Here is a 17,984-nt window from a genome sequence, read left to right as displayed (position 1 = left end):
CCCTCCCTAACTGTCTCCCACATTCCTCATCATCTCCACCCACACCATTTCAACCAATCACCTCCTTTTTGTACCCTCAGCCACTGCTTGCTCACTCCCACCCTCTGCTAGACTCCTTTGTAAACACACTCTCCTGTCTGCTACCATTCTCATGGCCCTTCTCTTAGCCACCATCATGACCCACCCACTCTAATAGCCTCTTACACATCCCTATCTCTCCCTCTTCACACATCATTCTACTATTTTCTCCCCTATTCTCCTTCCTGATCCACTCCTTTATCTCCCACATCACCCCTCTCAACTGCACCCCCACGCCATCCTTGTTCATCACTCATTACATTAACCTCTATATCTCTCTGTTTACCCCCCCCTCTTCCGAAAGCATCCACTCTCTCAACCCCTCCCATGGCTCTGTCCACATCCTCCCTTTGGTTCACGCTATCACTCTCCTCCTTTTATCTCCTTCAGTTATATCTCTCTTCTACAGCAAGACCCCTATGCTTGTCCCCCCCCCCCGCTATCAAGACCCGGGGGGGGTGTATAATCCACCCACCTCCATCTTCCCCACCCAAATACTTCCTCTCAGTAGTGAAAGCTTTCCGCCCCCTTTTCCTTTTTCTCGGTTCTTTTCCAGTTTTGCAGGTTTCATGGAAACCTCACAAGAAATACCAGTGCCACTCTGTAAAGTGGTTGCCATTTAGAAGGGAATCCAGTCATAGCAACCTTACCAAAGATGACACTGGAGCTTCAAGTTGTGACCTTGTACTTCTCCAGTTCCCTGTAAATCATTCAACTCACACCAGCATGGAAAGCAGACATTAAATGATGATGTGATGAGATATACTAGCAATGCCGGGTCATAGTGCTAGTGCATGCATATACAGCTGCGTGCGTGTGTACATACACGTGAGTACTGTCCAAATCTCTGACCAATCACATACAGCTAGCTGGCATTCAACTGGTGTATCAAGTTTCGGGCATTTTGATTGGGATTTGGATAGAAAATTCACAAAAAACTCACTTCTATTGATTTTTTAATGGCTTTGCGGGGTGACTGGGGAAATGTAAAGGTGTGCACGACCACCCTTGGACAGTTTTGAATGACCATAGAAAGTGCGAGCCCTCTAACTGAAAAATTGTGGATTTGTATAAAGGATACGTACACACACACACAGACAGACATTTTGCCGTTTATATATATACAGAGAGAGATATGCGTGTGTGTGTGTGTACACAGTGTAAATATATATTTTACACTCACAGTATGGTCTATGTATCACCCCCCCCCCCTCATAAATATTCTTCAAAGCAAACATTCTTTTTTTGATTTCACACTCTGAATGAAATGTAATATCAGTCACCAGTTGAGAAAGAGAGAGATAAGGCCAAATAACAACATGTGTCACTGGAATACTTTTAACCAGGAACAAATATTCTTGTTTTTCTGATTGTTATTTCGTAAACTGATTAGAAAAATGCTGATATGTATCGAGAGTGACACACAGACAGACTGATTCTATAAAAGACAATCTCTGAATATTTAAGACCAAAATGTCACAAAGATAAAACATTTAAGTAGAAATCTTTGTTTACATACAGGTGTGTTTATATTAGTAAATATTTGCAAGTGAGTGTATACACATACACAAACGTCTGTATATACGTCTATGTACATGTGTGTGTGTATATTGTTTAGTGTCTGCCTTCCATGCTAGCATGGGTTGGACTTATATATATATTTTTTTTCTTTACTGCCCACAAGGGGCTAAACATAGAGGGGACAAACAAGAACAGACAAAGGGATTAAGTCGATTACATCGACCCCAGTGTGAAACTGGTACTTTATTTATCTACCCCAAAAGGACGAAAGGCAAAGTCGACCTTGGCGGAATTTGAACTCAGAACGTAATGACAGACAAAGTACCGCTAAGCATTTCGCCTGGTATGCTAACGTTTCTGCCAGCTCGCCTATACATATATATATTTATATATATATGACACACGTGCACACTGGCAGTTTGCTGAAACATGTAATGACATGCTGGTAAAATTTGAAATAAAACTTCAAAAGAAATAATGAAGATAAAAAAAAAAGACAAAAAAACTGAGTGTAAGGAAAAAAGAAAAGAAGAAAAACCTTACCTACTTTACGAATCTCTTCAGCATAATCAGCAACAATTTCCTCCAAGAAATCATAATAACATTTCTGTACTAAGAGACCGATAAAGTTGACTTGAGAGAAAAACTCAAGCTCTAAGTGGCCCGGCGCTTTTAACAGTTTCTCTTGGAGTTTATTTAAAGCTTTGGTCAAATAGGGAATTTTACTGTCCTCTGCCTGTAAAATAAAAACAGAGGTTTAAGTTTCAATATCATTTGATTAATAAATGAAGTTGAAAATCAAATTAATTATAGGAGAGATGAGAATTTTTGAATATCTATTTTTAGCTAACAATAATACTGGTTATATCTGGTTTTTGTTTATTTTTTTATTTAGTTTCAAATCAGAGAAATATCATTCCAGATACAGAAATGGTAAATTCCGAGCTAGTCCCTTACTGCAAGCAATATCCTTTCAGACATGCACACACCATCCGCATCATTTAACATCCATCTTCCATGCTGGACAGTCTGACAGGAACTAGGCAAGTCATAGTGCTGCACCAGGTTCCACTGTCTGCTTTGGAATGGTTTCTATAGCTGGATGCCCTTCCTAATGCCAACCATAGTGTACTGGGTGCTTTTTTTATGTGGCACCAGCACTGGGGCTTTTGTATGTGACACCAACACCAGTAGAGTCACCAAGTGTGAGATGAAGACCTCTCAACAGCAAGACGGAGGGGAACCGAAGGAGGTGGATTTGTGCCAATTAAGAGGTTAAAATATAAAAGTTGGGTAGATATAAATATCTAACTTTAGATGAGATACTTGGCCACCCCAGTTGCAAAAGAAAGGAGTGCCCATCTGTTTGGGAATAGAGAGAAAATAATCTCGTTTTTCCTTTTTAATAAATAAAATAGATTTTAAAACAAAGTGCCAAAAAAACCCAAAACTTTATACCTTAAAATCTACTCTTTACTCCTCAATTTGTTGCCGATTTGTCAATTTGATTGTTTGAGCAGTATTTAGAAGTAGAATTGTGAGATGGGGTCCGTCTTAGAATGGGGGATTATCAAGTACAAACTGGATAGACGTGGAGGAGGTGCAACAGTGTGGAGGAAAGGCAACAAATACACAGCAAAAATGGAAATAACAGCTAATTTAATAAATTAATGAAGTTTATTAATAAAAAAAGAATGCATGTAAGTTTTGTAAATAGCGTTGTTATAGCTGCTTAGTTCCAGGTTAATCCTAAACCAGTTGACCAAAGATCAAAGATTTTTCTAGTCATAAGCATCATGTCTGATTAGGATTATGTCTAGATCTATATTATCTGATATATAAGGATCATGCTTAGATCTATATTATCTGATTTATCAGGATTATGTCTAGATCTATATACTCTGATATATTGTTTCTTTATTTAAGATTAGAGGAAGATTTGGCTGCCATTTCTATGTGTTTGAGTTTCCGATGAAATGAAGTAAGAAATCTACCTTAAAGAAATGACAGAGGGTGATATGAGGGAAATAAGCATGAGCTCCATTCCAGCCGCACTGTACTCTAGTCTTTTCAAAATAATCGGCAAGTTGCTTCTGAAGAGGCCCAACAGGACACAAATAGAGTATATACTCCTGGCAGGTTTTCTGATCAAGGGTGGAGTCATTACAATGAGACAATAACCTGAAACAAAACAGAAAGTTTTAACGAAGCTTTAATTAGGAACAAATGTAGAAAAATGCAGCAAGAAAAATCCTAGAAGAAAATAAAAAGCAAAAAATTATCAAATAAAATTCTTAATTACGAAACAATGAATTTATTTTATAATAGATGACAGCTGAGAGGTGAACAAAGACCCAGATAAGATGTTGTGATGTTCATGTCTCTCTCCAATATAATAGTTTCAAATTCTGGCACAAGGCAAACAAGTTTGCGGGAGGGGGATATGTTGATTACCTCAATCCAAGAACTCAACTGTTCCTTGTTCTATCAATCCCAGCAGCATAAAGCCAAAAGAAATGCTGCTAGCCATTTTCTCCAGCTAACAGTTCTTCCAGCTCACTGCCTTTCTCACCAATATTATAATGTGCAGGCATGGCTGTGTGGTAAGAAGCTTGCTTACCAACCACATGGTTCCAGGTTCAGTCCCACTGTGTGGCACCTTGGGCTAGTGTCTTCTACTATAGCCTCCGGCCAACCGAAGCCTTGGGAGTGGATTTGGTAGATAGAAATTGAAAGAAGCCCGTTGTATATATCATCATCATCATCACTTGACGTCTGTTTTCCATGCTGGCATGCATTGGACGGTTTGACTGGGGACTGGCAAGCCAGGAGGCTGCACATGTTCCAATCTGATTTGGCAGTGTTTCTACAGCTGGATGCCCTTCCTAACACCAACCACTCAGAGTATAGTGGGTGCTTTTTACATGCCACCAGCACGGGAGCCAGTCAGGTAGCACTGGCATCAACCGTGTTTCGATGGTGCTTTTTATATGCTACTGAAACAGGAGCCAGTCAGGGTGGGTGTGCTGGCATCAACCACATTCGGATGTTGCTTTTTACATGCCACCAGCACGGGGAGCCAGTCAGGCGGAACTGGCAACAACCCACACATGAATGGTGCTTATTGCATGTTTGTGTGTTTGACTCCCCACCATCGCTTGACATCTGATATTGGTGTGTTTACGTCCCCATAGCTTAGCAGCTCGGCAAAAAAGACCAATAGAATAAGTACGAAGCCTACAAAGAATAAGTCCTGGGGTCAATTTGCTTGACCAAAGGCGATGCTTCAGCATGGCCGCAATCAAATTACTGAAACAAATAAAAGAGTAAAAAAGAGTAATAATAATAATGATAATAAAAATAATAATAATAATAATAATAATTGTGTAAGTGAAATGAAGTGGTTCTCTGCAGGAATTAAAACCAGATGAAGGAATCAAAGTATTCCGAGTTTGGTTCATGTCTTAGTTTTAGACACAGCTAAGTCATGAAGTGAAATTACTCTGAGTTTGCCAGTTTTATTCAATAATACTCCCAACAATGAAAACATTATCACAGTCTCATAATGTTTAAAGCTCTTTAACGCTTCAAGTGTAAATGAAAAAGTTAAACTCTGTCACTGTTGAAGAACATCATTGAAGTTGTGAGAAGAGAAATGTCAAGGTATGGTGGTGGTGGTGGTGATAGAACTTGATGTCACTGGAACAAGCTCTTCCTGTATATGTTGGTGGCTCCCAAAGTATGTGTAGTTAGCTCAGTGGTGTCAAACAGCCATTCTTTCACAACTGATAATTGCTCTCTTCCAGCATCTACATCATTGGTCTCTGAATATCAAGTTGAGCAAAAAGGTCAAACACTTGTGGCATTTGATCACTGACTGGCAAACATCACTTCCCTCTCTTACGGCTGCGTGCGTTTGTGTGTGATTTTAGGTCTTTTATGATTCAGTAAATAGTTCTTTCCTATTGGTTGTTGCCATTTTACAAAAGTCTACAACTAACAGCCATTATAGAACGGAAGACCAATATTTATTCCTTTCATGTAAAAATGGTACATGGAACTGAAAATATAGAATAATTCAATATATGGCATGGACAAAATTGACTGTAAAAAAAGGTCAATGGTAAGATTTCATATGTGAAAATGAAAAAAATGGAAAAAACAAAGAAATATTTTCTTAGTTCTACAGAGAAGGGAATATGGCAGAGTGTCTAAATAAAAAGTATGAAACAATCTTGAAACAAACCAAAGGGAATATAAAAGAAGAAGAAATGTGAATGCAGGACATAATGTTTTTATGATGTACTAGCAGTATCGCCCGGCGTGCTCAGGTTTGTAAGGAATAACTATAAAGCATTTTTAGAGAGTTATAGCCAAAAAATAGCCAAAAATGGAAAAAAATGATGGTAATTTTTTTTTTGAGAGTAATAAAAGGTTGAGTTGCGTCCCCTAGACAGTCTGTGGTTTGTTTTTTTTATTCTCGACCCCATGTCGAATTTATCGATTTTTTCAGAACTGGGGAACTTTTCAAAATTTTCGCTGCGTTAGTTTTGAATTATGACATTGGGCTATGTGTGTGTCAAGTTTCATCAGAATCGGTTGAAAGCCGTGGTCAGGGTGAGGGTACGAGAAAACAGACACACAGAAACACGCACAGACAAACTGCCGTTTATATAGAGAGAGATTGTGAGGCTATTATTCACCACATCCACCCCTCAACACCAGTTCTTCCTTCATTACATTCACACACCCTTCACCCTCTCCCCCATACACCTCAACCCACCCATGGTCTCAGTTCTTTTATTTCCAGTACCTTCAAAGGCTACACAGACCCCTCATCACCACTATTTTCATTTCTTCCCAACTCCAACCGGATCACTCACCACTCTTTCTTCTAAAATGTCACTCACCAAGAAGTTTCCCTACAACAAGAAACCTCTTTTGCACTGTCCCCTCTTTTTTCTCATACTGTAACCCCTCATCTACTAGCATAAAAAAGCTGCCTCTTTTGGGATTTGTAGGCTTGCAAGCTGCACAATGACCACACTTCTGCTGGTGGCACAAAAATGCACCCTGTCTGCACTTTACAAACTGATTGGCATCAGGAAGGGCATCCAGCTATAGAGACCATGCCAAAGTAGACCCCATGGCCCCCAAAGCAGTCCGGCCACCTTTGATTCACTGGGAATACTGTGCTTATTCTGGAGTTCCTTGCTTAGACATATTACTTTCATTGCTGAGTGTATATATATATGATGTACTCATTGCTCATTCTACTTACATTATTTACATTTGATGGATATTTGTCCTCATCTTGTTTGTTGTTAACACAACGTTTTGGCTGATATGCCTTCCAGACTTCATCAGGTGTTTTGGGAAAATTTCAAACCTGGGTTCTTATTCCTAAAGTATTTTTCGATGTTATTATTATTATTATTCAGGTCACTGCCTGGAATCGAACTCGGAATCTTGGGGTTAGTAGCCCATGCTCTTAACCACCACACCATATGCCTGTGGACATATATCCGTCAAATGTAAATAATGTGCATAATTCGTCATCTCTTAAATGTAGAACTGTACTCTCTCTATTGTTCAGAAGATGTTGTCCAAGTGACAGGATGTAGCACTTAAAAGCTGCCTGGACTTGTATATCTTCTGAAATCTGCTGAAGCATTCTTTTGCCACTCTAAGCTTTACTCACAAATCAATATGAGCAGTATTCTAATCCGTTCCAAGGCATTAGTAACTTTCATCACCAGGGATAGGAAAGACAGACAAGCTCTGTGTCTGTCCATATTCCTTGCAAGGTCAATAATCTTTCTTCGTTTCACTGTCAAGTATGAGCACTTATGATGACCCATGAGAATGTTGTGACCAAATCTGTCTCTTGATGTCATGAATATTATTCAAGTACAGTTTAAGATCATCAACAAAAAAGGTCTGGCTGACATTAATCTTTCTTTCTTCTGCAAATCTGAACATGTCACCTTTATATTTCCTTAATAAGGCTGACAAAGCGTTCCCTGCTAGGACAGAGAATATTACAGATAAGCTGTAACCCTTTCCTGTTAATATCCTAATTCTGTTAGTGATTGTAATGGTTGTTCCGGTTCTTATCAATGTGGAGCAAATGGTCTGTCTTTTAATGGTATCAACTATAACAGCTGGAATCTCGGGAAGGCATTGTGACTCTGTTATCCTTGTGCGAAGAACACAGTCAAATGCCTTTTTATAGTCTAGTCATACAGTCAGCAGGGTTTGCAGCTCTACTTCATTTTTTAATGGACAGCTACATGGATAGGAAATTGTTCAGCAAAGCCCCAAACTCTTTTCTTTCCTCCTGCCATTTCTTCTTCAGTAGCCACACTGTGTTTTGCAGTGATCCTATATATATATATATATATAACAATAATATTTGTAAACAAATGTTGAAGGCTTTGTAAGTTACACATATATATTATATATATGTAAATAGAACTATATAATTATATATATACTCTAACACACACACACATGTAAGTCCTTCAGTTTTCTAAATTTTCTCATTCACTGAGGTAATGGCTGCTGACTGTTCAAAGATATTCTTGTAGCGATTATTATCTTCATCAAAATATTTGTCTTTAGAATTAGGTTCCTTTGTAGATAGATTTATTATGAAAACAGCTCCGCCCAAAGATACTGTTTCATGTCTTATAAATCTATTCTAATGTATTTCTAATGGTTTTATGAGATTCTATGATATATCAGATAATTTTTCATGAATGCCAAAATATTAGCTGCTAAGATTAAACTAAATTAATAATATATTATCAATTTAATAATTTAAGAAATAGCAATAACAACTGAGCAATACCCTGGGCAACCATGGATAAAAGGGTGGACTCTGCTGAAGACACTAAAGAGCTATACAGTAGTGGGGTTTGTTCAAGCAACATAAAGGAGTCGAGCATTTGAAATTAGGCCTGGATTTGTGTCTAAGTGTAAAGAATTAAGAAACATTTTTGCATTTCTTTACCCAGCCATTCTCCTCCCTTCACATCCCGTCACACCCTAGTTGCACAATGCATTGGTCTTTATACCCAGGATTTCTCTCAGCTGACTTTTAAGATTATCTTAAATGCATGCAGAGCTCAAGAAATAAGCCAATAATTTCTGTTACCAAGGAGACACAATTAGCAAGTGTGGTACTGGTTTTGAAAGTAGAATAGCCAGGGTTAGTACAGGTTAGGAAAAGTTCAGGCAAGTATTACCATTGCTGATTAAAAAGGGTTTGTTTTTTGACTCAAAGTGAAAGGCAGACTGTATGATGCTTGTGTTTGAACTGTGATATTGCAGTGTAAAGAAAATATGAACCTTAAAGGAAAGAAAAAAGCTAGAAAGAAGTAGAGCTAGCATGTGTTGATGAATATGTGCATTCAAAGCTAGAGTTCAAAGGAGCTAAAAGTAAATCTGGGTACCAGTGGAATCAGGTACCTATGATTCTACTACACATCTAGTGTCCATAGCTTACACAGGGTACAGCCCAGGGAATTTATACCTACTTCGTTTCTGCATATTGAACAAAGCCATTTTGCTGAACACACTAGAGTTCTGTCTTCTTTCCTACGCACCAAAACCTTAATCTTTACTAAGTCTGAGGCCTCTTGATTCCAGGTTTAGCTTCTATGCCTGAAATTTCCTCCCTAATTCCCCTATAAATTCAGTAATGAGAACTAGATCATCAGCATACAGGAGTTTCCATGGAGAGCCAGTCTTAAATTCCTCTGTGATGGCCTGTAGGACTGTGATGATTAGGAGAGGACTGAACTTTGATGAACCCCTGTCCTCACAAATTCATCCCTGAAATCATTGTCGATTCTCTCTTTATTTACTGAAGCTTTGTATGTAATTTGTGCAGCCATCTACACTTAGTTTCTTTGGTGACCATCAATTTACCGAACGTGGTACCATGTCACACACTTTCTCCAAGTTAATGAATACCAGGAAAAACAGTTTACTTTTAGCCAAGTATGTTTTTTTGCAGTTGCATCACAAAGAATGGCGTCTGAGGTACCTCTTTCAGACAAATTACATCTTGCCTAAGTCTACTCTCTAGAAGAACAAATCGTGCTTATAACTTTGTGATCTTCATAGCCTGATCCAGTGGCCTGATTTCTTGATAGATTCATCTCTCTAAAGCAACTCTTTTACTCTTCAAACAGTTTATGGTGATGCTGCTATGACCATCCTTGTTTTTGTTGAGTTGTCTAAATCTGTGTTGGTTTGTTTACGTCCCCATAACTTAGCAGCTTGGCAAAGAGAGAGAGAGAGAGAGAGAGAGACTGGTAGAATAACTACCAGGTTTAAAATTACTTGCAGTATTGATTCGTTTAAACCTGTCAAGGCAGGGCTCTAGCATGACCACAGTTCAATGACTGAAAGATTAAAAAAATAAAAAAATGTGTGTGTGTGTGTGTGTGTTTATGGATGGATGTGTGCCTGTGTAAGTGCATGTGCACATTACTGTTTGTGCATGTGTGTGTGAGTATATCAATATGTGAATGGGTGGGTGTGTGTGTGTGTGTGTACACATGTAAATGTGTGTACCTGAGAAACAGTATATTACCATTTTCTAAACAGTTCAAGCAGAGATCAAAAAGAAAGAAAGAAAGAAAGAGAGCAAATAATGCAGGTGTTGCTCTATTTCTTTGTAAAACACTAAAAAAAAGAAAAAAAGATTTATTTGATGCCAACCAGATTGGTAACTTGAGAAGAACGATAAGATTCAATAATCAACCTGAAGCATCTGCGTTCAATACTGATTAATTATGGATAGCACCAACAGGTAAGGTGAACGTACAAAGTTTAATGGAGATTACAAGGTCTGAGGGGAAAGAGAACAACAACAACAATGAGAATAAAAGAGACGCATAAATTTGCATGTAATTACAATAATATTTCACATAGAAAAAGAATAAAAATGATGAAAATATCAATCAATCAATAAAAACATCTTTACCTTGTACTCGTTTTAGTCATTTGACTTGGCCATGCTGGAGCACTGCCGTGAAGGCGTTTTTAGCTGAATGAATTGACCCCAGTAGGTCTTCTTTTTTTTTTTTGTAAGCCTGGTACTTATTCTATCAGTCTCTTTTGCAGAACAGCTAGGTTACAGGGATGTAAACACACCAACAACGGCTGCCAAGTGGTGGTGGGGAGACAAACACAGACAAACATATTTCAGTTTCTGTCTACCAAATCCACTCACAAGGCTTTGGTTGGCTTGAGGCTATAAGAGAAGACAGTTGCCCAAGGTGCCAAGCAACAGGACTGAACCCAGAACCATATGGCTGGGAAGCAAACTTCTTACCACACAGCCACATCCATGCCACAGAAAGTGGTCAGCAAGTCACTACAGAGAAATGAACCCCAGGCCTCTCAAATTCCGTGGCTGTGTGGTAAGAAGCTTGCTTCTGGGTTTAGTCCCACTGTGTGGCATCTTGGGCAAGCATCTTCCACTATAACCCGGGGGCCAACCAAAGTCGTGTGAGTGGGTCTGGTAGACAGAAACTGAAAGAAGCCTGTTATATAAATATATATGCATACAGTAATCCCTCAGCTATCGTGGGTGTTATGATCCAAAACGTCCCACAGAAATAATTAAAATCTAAAAAAATATATATATCTATCAGCCGCAGAAACCCGCAATACAGTGAGGAGTCCGTGATATAAATTTACATATATTAGCCAGAAAATCCGTGATGTACTGAGGGCGTGATAGATGAATATGGTGAGGTATTAAGGTATGTATATTAGCTTGATCCACTGGATGTGTAATGTCAGTGTGCACACATGACAGAATGTAGGCGCCCTAAGAGGCATCGGATGTGGCGAGCAAGAGCTGTTTGCATTGGTATGGTTATGTCCTACAGATGGATGAGGAGAGCTGTGTGAAGAAGTGCCACTCCCAAACAGTGGAAGGAATCTGGGGTAGAGGGAGACCCAAGAAAGCATGGGATGAGGTGGTGAAGCATGACCTTTGAATGTTGAGCCTCACAGAGACAATGACAAAAGACTGAGACCTCTGGAGATATGCTGTGAATGAGAAAACCCAGCAAATAAAGTGAGTTCACAGCTGTAACCTATACCAGTGTGACATAACCAGCCCACTCAAAAGTACCTTGGATCGTAGGGCGACATGCTGTGCTTGAGGACCTATTGAGTCAATTACATCAAAATCAAATTAAATTACAATCAAATGGAAATTGCAGTTGTGGCCCCCATGCCGGTGGCACGTAAAAAGCACCATCCGAATGTGGCCATTGTCAGTGCTACCTCGACTGGCTTCTGTGCCAGTGGCACGTAAAAAGCACTATCTGATCGTGGTCGATACCAGCTCCTCTGGCCCCTGTGCTGGTGGCACGTAAAAAGCACCATCTGATCGTGGTCGATGCCAGCTCCTCTGGCCCCTGTGCTGGTGGCACGTAAAAACCACCCACTACACTCACGGAGTGGTTGGCGTTAGGAAGGGCATCCAGCTGTAGAAACACTGCCAGATCAGATTGGGGCCTGGTGCAGCCTCCTGGGTTCCCAGACCCTAGTCAAACCGTCCAACCCATGCTAGCGTGGAAAACGGACATTAAACGATGATGATGATGATATTTATGCATGTGTGTTTGTCCCACCACCATTGCTTGACAACCAACGTTGGTGTGTTTATGTGTCCATAACTTAGCAGTTCACCAAAAGTGAATGATAGAATAAGTGAGTGATAAAACAAAGAATAAGTCCTGGGGTCGATTTCTTTCACTAAAAAACACTTTAAGGCAGAGTTCTAGTATGGCTGCAGGCAAATGAGTGATACAAGTACAATATATATATATATATATATATATATAGAAATACAATAAGAGGCTTCCAAATAGGAAAGCGTTGTGCTAGAAAGAGCAGTAGAAATCTCAAGATCACAAATATATAATAGAATAGGGTAATAAATTATTATTATTACCAGTGTCTTACAACAATAATTTATTATTACCCTATTTTATTATGTTTAAATATTGTTTGATAAATTCGTTCGAAATTTTTACCGGCATCCTCTCTGTCGCCGGGTATAATCTGCATCTGCGCAGTGGTTTGAAAAGTTAGGATTTACAAACCGTTAGTTCTACATGTGGATCTGGCGGTCTGTATGTCTGAAATCTAAAGGCTATCCTACTGAAGAAAACTGGCCTTCAGCAAATATTATTTTGCTGGAAATAGTTAGAAACTGCGGTCTGGGAAATAGTTGAGATGGTAAACGTTTTTAATTTTCATTCCTTTCGTGAAATTATCCTCTTTTGTGGTCTTGAGATTTCTACTGCTCTTTCTAGCACAACGCTTTCCTATTTGGAAGCCTCTTATTGTATTTCTATATATATATATATATATATATATATATATATCAAAATATGATAAATATCATAGGATGAAATAAAATGGTTTTTAATTGATCATAAAATAGCAATAAACTGGGAAGTTTTTATTTATTTATTTGGTAAAGGGGTGGGGGTGGGGAAAGAAAAGAGAAATTGTAAAGAAAATGATGTTGAAATGAAAAGGAAAGTGTTTTTTCAGTTGTAAAACAGGTAGAGCTGCTTGTCAAAAATTAAGGATTATTTCGGCGAACAGGATTAATGAATGTAATTAGAGTAAGTCGTTTATTTTAGAATATTTCCATCTGCTGTTAGTCAATTTGAGTTAATATAGCAGTGAGAATCATGGCACAGGAGGAGATTGCAGTGGAAGTTGAAAATTAACTGAAATTTTAATATAAATAAAGTTTTTAGTTTGGAAGGAAATAGAAAATAAGAGAGCCAAGCCAATGGCATCAGTAAAGATGAAGGACAAGAGATGAGAAAACAGGTGTGGCTTTTGTTAATAGGATCAGGTGTGGTGGTGGTGTGGTAAGAAGTTTGTTTCCCAATGGCATGGTTCTGGGTTCAGTCCAGCATTGTGCCACCTTGAACAACTGTCTTTTACTACAGTTGTAGGCCACCTGGAGCCTTTTGAGTGGACTAGGTAGAGAGAAAATGAAAGAAGCCTGTTGAATACACATAAGTGTGTGTGTGTTTATTTGTCCCACCACCACCACCTCTTGGTAGTTTGGCAAAAGAGACCAATAGAATAGGTACCCAACTTTAAAAAGTAAGTATTGAAATCAATTCATTCCACTGAAATTCTTCAAGGCAGTGCCCCAGCATGGCCACAGTCTAATGACCGAAGCAAGTAAAGGTTAAAACGAAGAGCAGCTGGCTTGGTTCGTGTTCAACCAAGTGCAGAAGCCAGTGTGGTTTAGTGTTACACCTGGCCTCATACACAGATCTATAAACAATAATCAATCAGGTACAGATCTCCATCCACACTAGTCGGGTTGCTATAAGGCACCAGCAATGGCAGATTATGTGATAGGAGACACATGTGGCAACAGCTGTTTGGCCAGGCAGCAGACACTTCAGCAGCAACAAACACTTGTTCTACAACAATAACAGATCCTAACCAAGTTGTTTTCTCTTTTTTTATCTCTTTCTGCTTTGTTGTGAAGGGATGAACACTTTATATATTGCTCTGTGTGTGTGTGTGTGTGTGTGTGTGTGTGTGTGAATATTATATATATATATATATATATATATTATATATGCATATACCATGAGGCTTTCCTCTCTCTACTTTGCAAAAGCTAGGTAGACCGAGGAAAACGTGGAGGGGATAGGTGGAGGAGGAGATTGGGAGGGTTGGTTTGAGATTGGGAGGCAAGATGGCGAGATTGTGTGAGGGTGGTCGCTATGGCACTGAGGTAGATCAGGCTACACTCGTTAATGGGGACAAAACCCGGATTTAAAACACTGGATGATGATGATACATACATATATACATATACATATACATACATACATACATACATATATGTGTGTGTGTGTGTGTGTATATACACACACACACAAGTGAGTGGACAGATGACAGAAGGGCACTCAACAAATTTATTAGGAGTTACATGTATGGATCAAAAGTTTGATTCAAAATCATTGGTACACCAAGTTTCAAGTGTGATGCTAATCTTCAGCTATTTTGAATTTAAATCAAATTCAAAATGGCTGAAGATTAGCATCACACTTGAAACTTGGTGTACCAATGATTTTGAATCAAACTGTTTATATATATATATATATATATATATATATATATATATATATATATAATATATATATATATATATATAAACAGTTCATATTATATACATACACACACACACACACACACACACATATATATATATTCTTTTACTTGTTTCAGACATTCGATTGTGGTCATGCTGGGGCACTACCCTGCAGAATTTTAGTCAAACAAATCATCAACGCCAAGACTCATTTTTTTAAACCCTGGTCCTTTTCTATCAGTCTCTTTTGCCAACTTGTTAAGTTATAGGGACATAAACACACCAATGCCAGTTGTCAAGCAGCGGTAGGGGACTAATACACACAAACACACACACTTGACAGGCTTCTTTCAGTTTCCATCTACCAAATCTGTGCAATTAATGTTAAGTTATTTCCCTTCACATCAATGTCTTTCTTTTTTTACATTTTGTTTTTATCAAGAATAATCAAACGTGTATCAGAACGTGTTGACATAAACTGTTAAAAGTGGTGCTCCAGCATGGCCACAGTTTATTGACTAACAATCAATAAAAGAATAAATTCTAAAACTATAACAACACAAATAAAACTGTTGCTTACCAATCAGCAGCAATTTGTGGTCCCCTGTCCCCTGTCACGGCAATGGCCTTCTCACTGGAATGGAAAGGAAAAATGACATTTTGGATTTTATTGACATTGGAGAGAGAGAGAGAATAGTACAACAAGGTGCTGGGACATAACAAAATTAATAATTATGACATCATCATCATCGTCATCTTTCAACCCGCATATGCCATCCATCTTGGTCTTGCATCCGTTGAGGGAGGTCGTCAGGGAAGCATCCAGTGTCTCTGTAAAGTTTGATTTACATTGTGTACAGACAACCTGTTCAAGTATGACCATGTTTTGGCATCCACAGCAATGGGTCACTGGCCAGCTCTTGTTTATTTTGCCAGCCAATGTCCTGCAAAGCGCAAATGACTTCCCCTTATAATGGTGGAAACAAGCAGCAGTTTCTTGGTGGGATGATTTCTCCAAGATGTATTTAAGACTGCTCTTAACGTTTGGGTGTAAGTTCTATCTAGCTGGTTTCTAGATTTTGGGTAAGCGTCCAGGCTGTTGCTTCATCGAAAAAGGACTGACTAAGATCTAAAATTATTTCTTTACAGAGCAAACTGTAGCACCACCACCACCACCACCAACAACAATGTCATCACAACTGTTGAGAACAATTCCATGAAGACACATTGTTTATGGGGGACAAAAGTGGAGGATGCAGTTGTGATGATGTTTGAAGGTTTGTCAATGAGTTGGGAGGTGAATGGTGAGGGTGGTGTTGAGGCCGAAGGGAAATACAGGAAGAGACACAAGTGGAGGAGAGCAAAGGTTGTTGTCGTAAAGAGCGAGAGAGGAAATGGCAGAATTGTGAATGGAGGCTTGTAGTAGATTGGTGAGGGAATCGGTGACATTCAGTGGAATTGGTGCCTTTGTAGTTCACTTGCTTCTTAGAATCTAGATTTTTCTGTGAATTCCTTTTTATTGTTCTCAGCTTTTGCATAAACAAATTTATGAGAGTTAATTTTTAACTTGTGCTAATTTCAAGTCAAATTTAGATCAGGGCAGATAACAGACGAAAAAAACCATCGTTTAGCCTGACCTAACTTAGTAAAATATAAAACTACAGAACCCAAATTCAGTTCTACTTCTTTCACTTGGGCCCTTGCTGGAAGAACACTCCCTTTGCTAATACCTTATCATGGTGGGACTATACAACTGTCTCCTCCCTCTCTCTCTCTATTGTCAACACAGAGAGGTAAGTGGGAGTTTGATGATGATGATGATTGTTAAACCATTTCTTGATGCAAAGACGTGTGTGTGTGCATGCATGTATTACACATACTTATATGCACATTATTTAGAACTGTTTTACTACTGAGTCTGCCATTCTGTGCAACATTTTAAGATTGAAATATTCCATTGCTCTCAGTGTCATGTATGGCTCCCCCCCATCACCACTAACTCCACACCACCCGCACTCCAGTCCCTCACTTTGCTCTGTTGGTTATTCTGTAGTAACTTGTTGTTGTGGTTGAATCATATGACTTTTGTTGTGTGTCTGTTAGTAATTAAAATACAAAAAAAAAAAAAATGACTTAAAGGAACAACAGCAGGGAGTGGTGGGGAAGATGGAACTGCAGTGGCAGTGATGCTATAATTATATATATATACACATACATACATACAGAGAGAGAGAGAGAGAGAGAATGAAAGAGGGAGAGTGACTTTAATAAACATTGTTCAGTATAGTTTTCCTTTTATTTAAACACACACACACACACACATAAATAGCCCCACCATATGTTTATGTAATATCAATTTCATTTGGGTTTTAACCCTGGAGTTTGCTTTATTCAGCTCAAAAATGGGTAACAGTTGCGATCAGACAGACATATCAAAATGGAAATGGATAGTTTTACTGATAACATATCTGACAATCCATATCTTACACCCGTGGAGTTTATATAATTATTAACAAAGAGAATAGAGTTAACAATTCAATCTATTACAATATTTTACAATTGTTTCATGGGTATTTTAAAAGTATTGCTATATTATTTTGATATGTGTAACAATATATTGCTTCGATATTATTATGCTTAATAATGCCAAAATATTGACTCATCAGGTTTATGTATAAAATCCAATTACTGAATGAACTTATACATTCAAGAATCATCATTATCATCATCTATTTATTTCTTTACTACCCACAAGGGGCTAAACACAGAGAGGACAAACAAGGACAGACAAACGGATTAAGTCGATTATATCGACCCCAGTGCATAACTGGTACTTATTTAATTGACCCCGAAAGGATGAAAGACAAAGTCGACCATGGCGGAATATGAGCTCAGAATGTAAAGACAGACGAAATACCGCTAAGCATTTCGTCTGGCGTGTTAACGTTTCTGCCAGCTCGCTGCCTTTATCATCATCATTATCATCATCATCATTTAATGTCCATTATCCATGCTGGCATGGGTTAGATGGTTTGACTGGGCTGGCATGCTGGAAGGCTGCACCAGACTGCAGTCTGATTTGGCACGGTTTTCTATGGCTGGATGCCCTTCCTAATGCCAACCAATCCGAGAGTGTTTTTATGTGCCACCAGCATGGCTGCCATCTGCATAATATCAGGGTGCGTTTATGTGCCACTGGCACAGGTGCCAG

General features: G+C 38.7%; 1 protein-coding gene across 5 annotated transcripts in view; it reads right to left on the bottom strand.

Annotated features, from left to right (window-relative positions):
- Positions 1-17,984, bottom strand: part of LOC115210633 (protein UBASH3A homolog) — a 279,691-nt gene that overhangs the window by 52,938 nt on the left and 208,769 nt on the right. For all 5 annotated transcript variants that reach the window (XM_036503636.1, XM_036503645.1, XM_036503650.1 and 2 more), the window contains 3 exons: positions 15,354-15,407; positions 3,594-3,780; positions 2,143-2,335 (listed from right to left, as the gene is read on the bottom strand). In XM_036503636.1, coding sequence (XP_036359529.1) covers positions 2,143-2,335; positions 3,594-3,780; positions 15,354-15,407 — 434 coding nt within the window. The remainder of the gene's footprint in view (positions 1-2,142; positions 2,336-3,593; positions 3,781-15,353; positions 15,408-17,984) is intronic.

This window comes from Octopus sinensis, linkage group LG1 (genome assembly GCF_006345805.1).
Source record: "Octopus sinensis linkage group LG1, ASM634580v1, whole genome shotgun sequence".
NCBI lineage: Eukaryota > Metazoa > Mollusca > Cephalopoda > Octopoda > Octopodidae > Octopus > Octopus sinensis.
The sequence above is the reverse complement of the archived record's forward strand: the minus strand, read 5'-3'. Positions and strand labels throughout refer to the sequence as shown.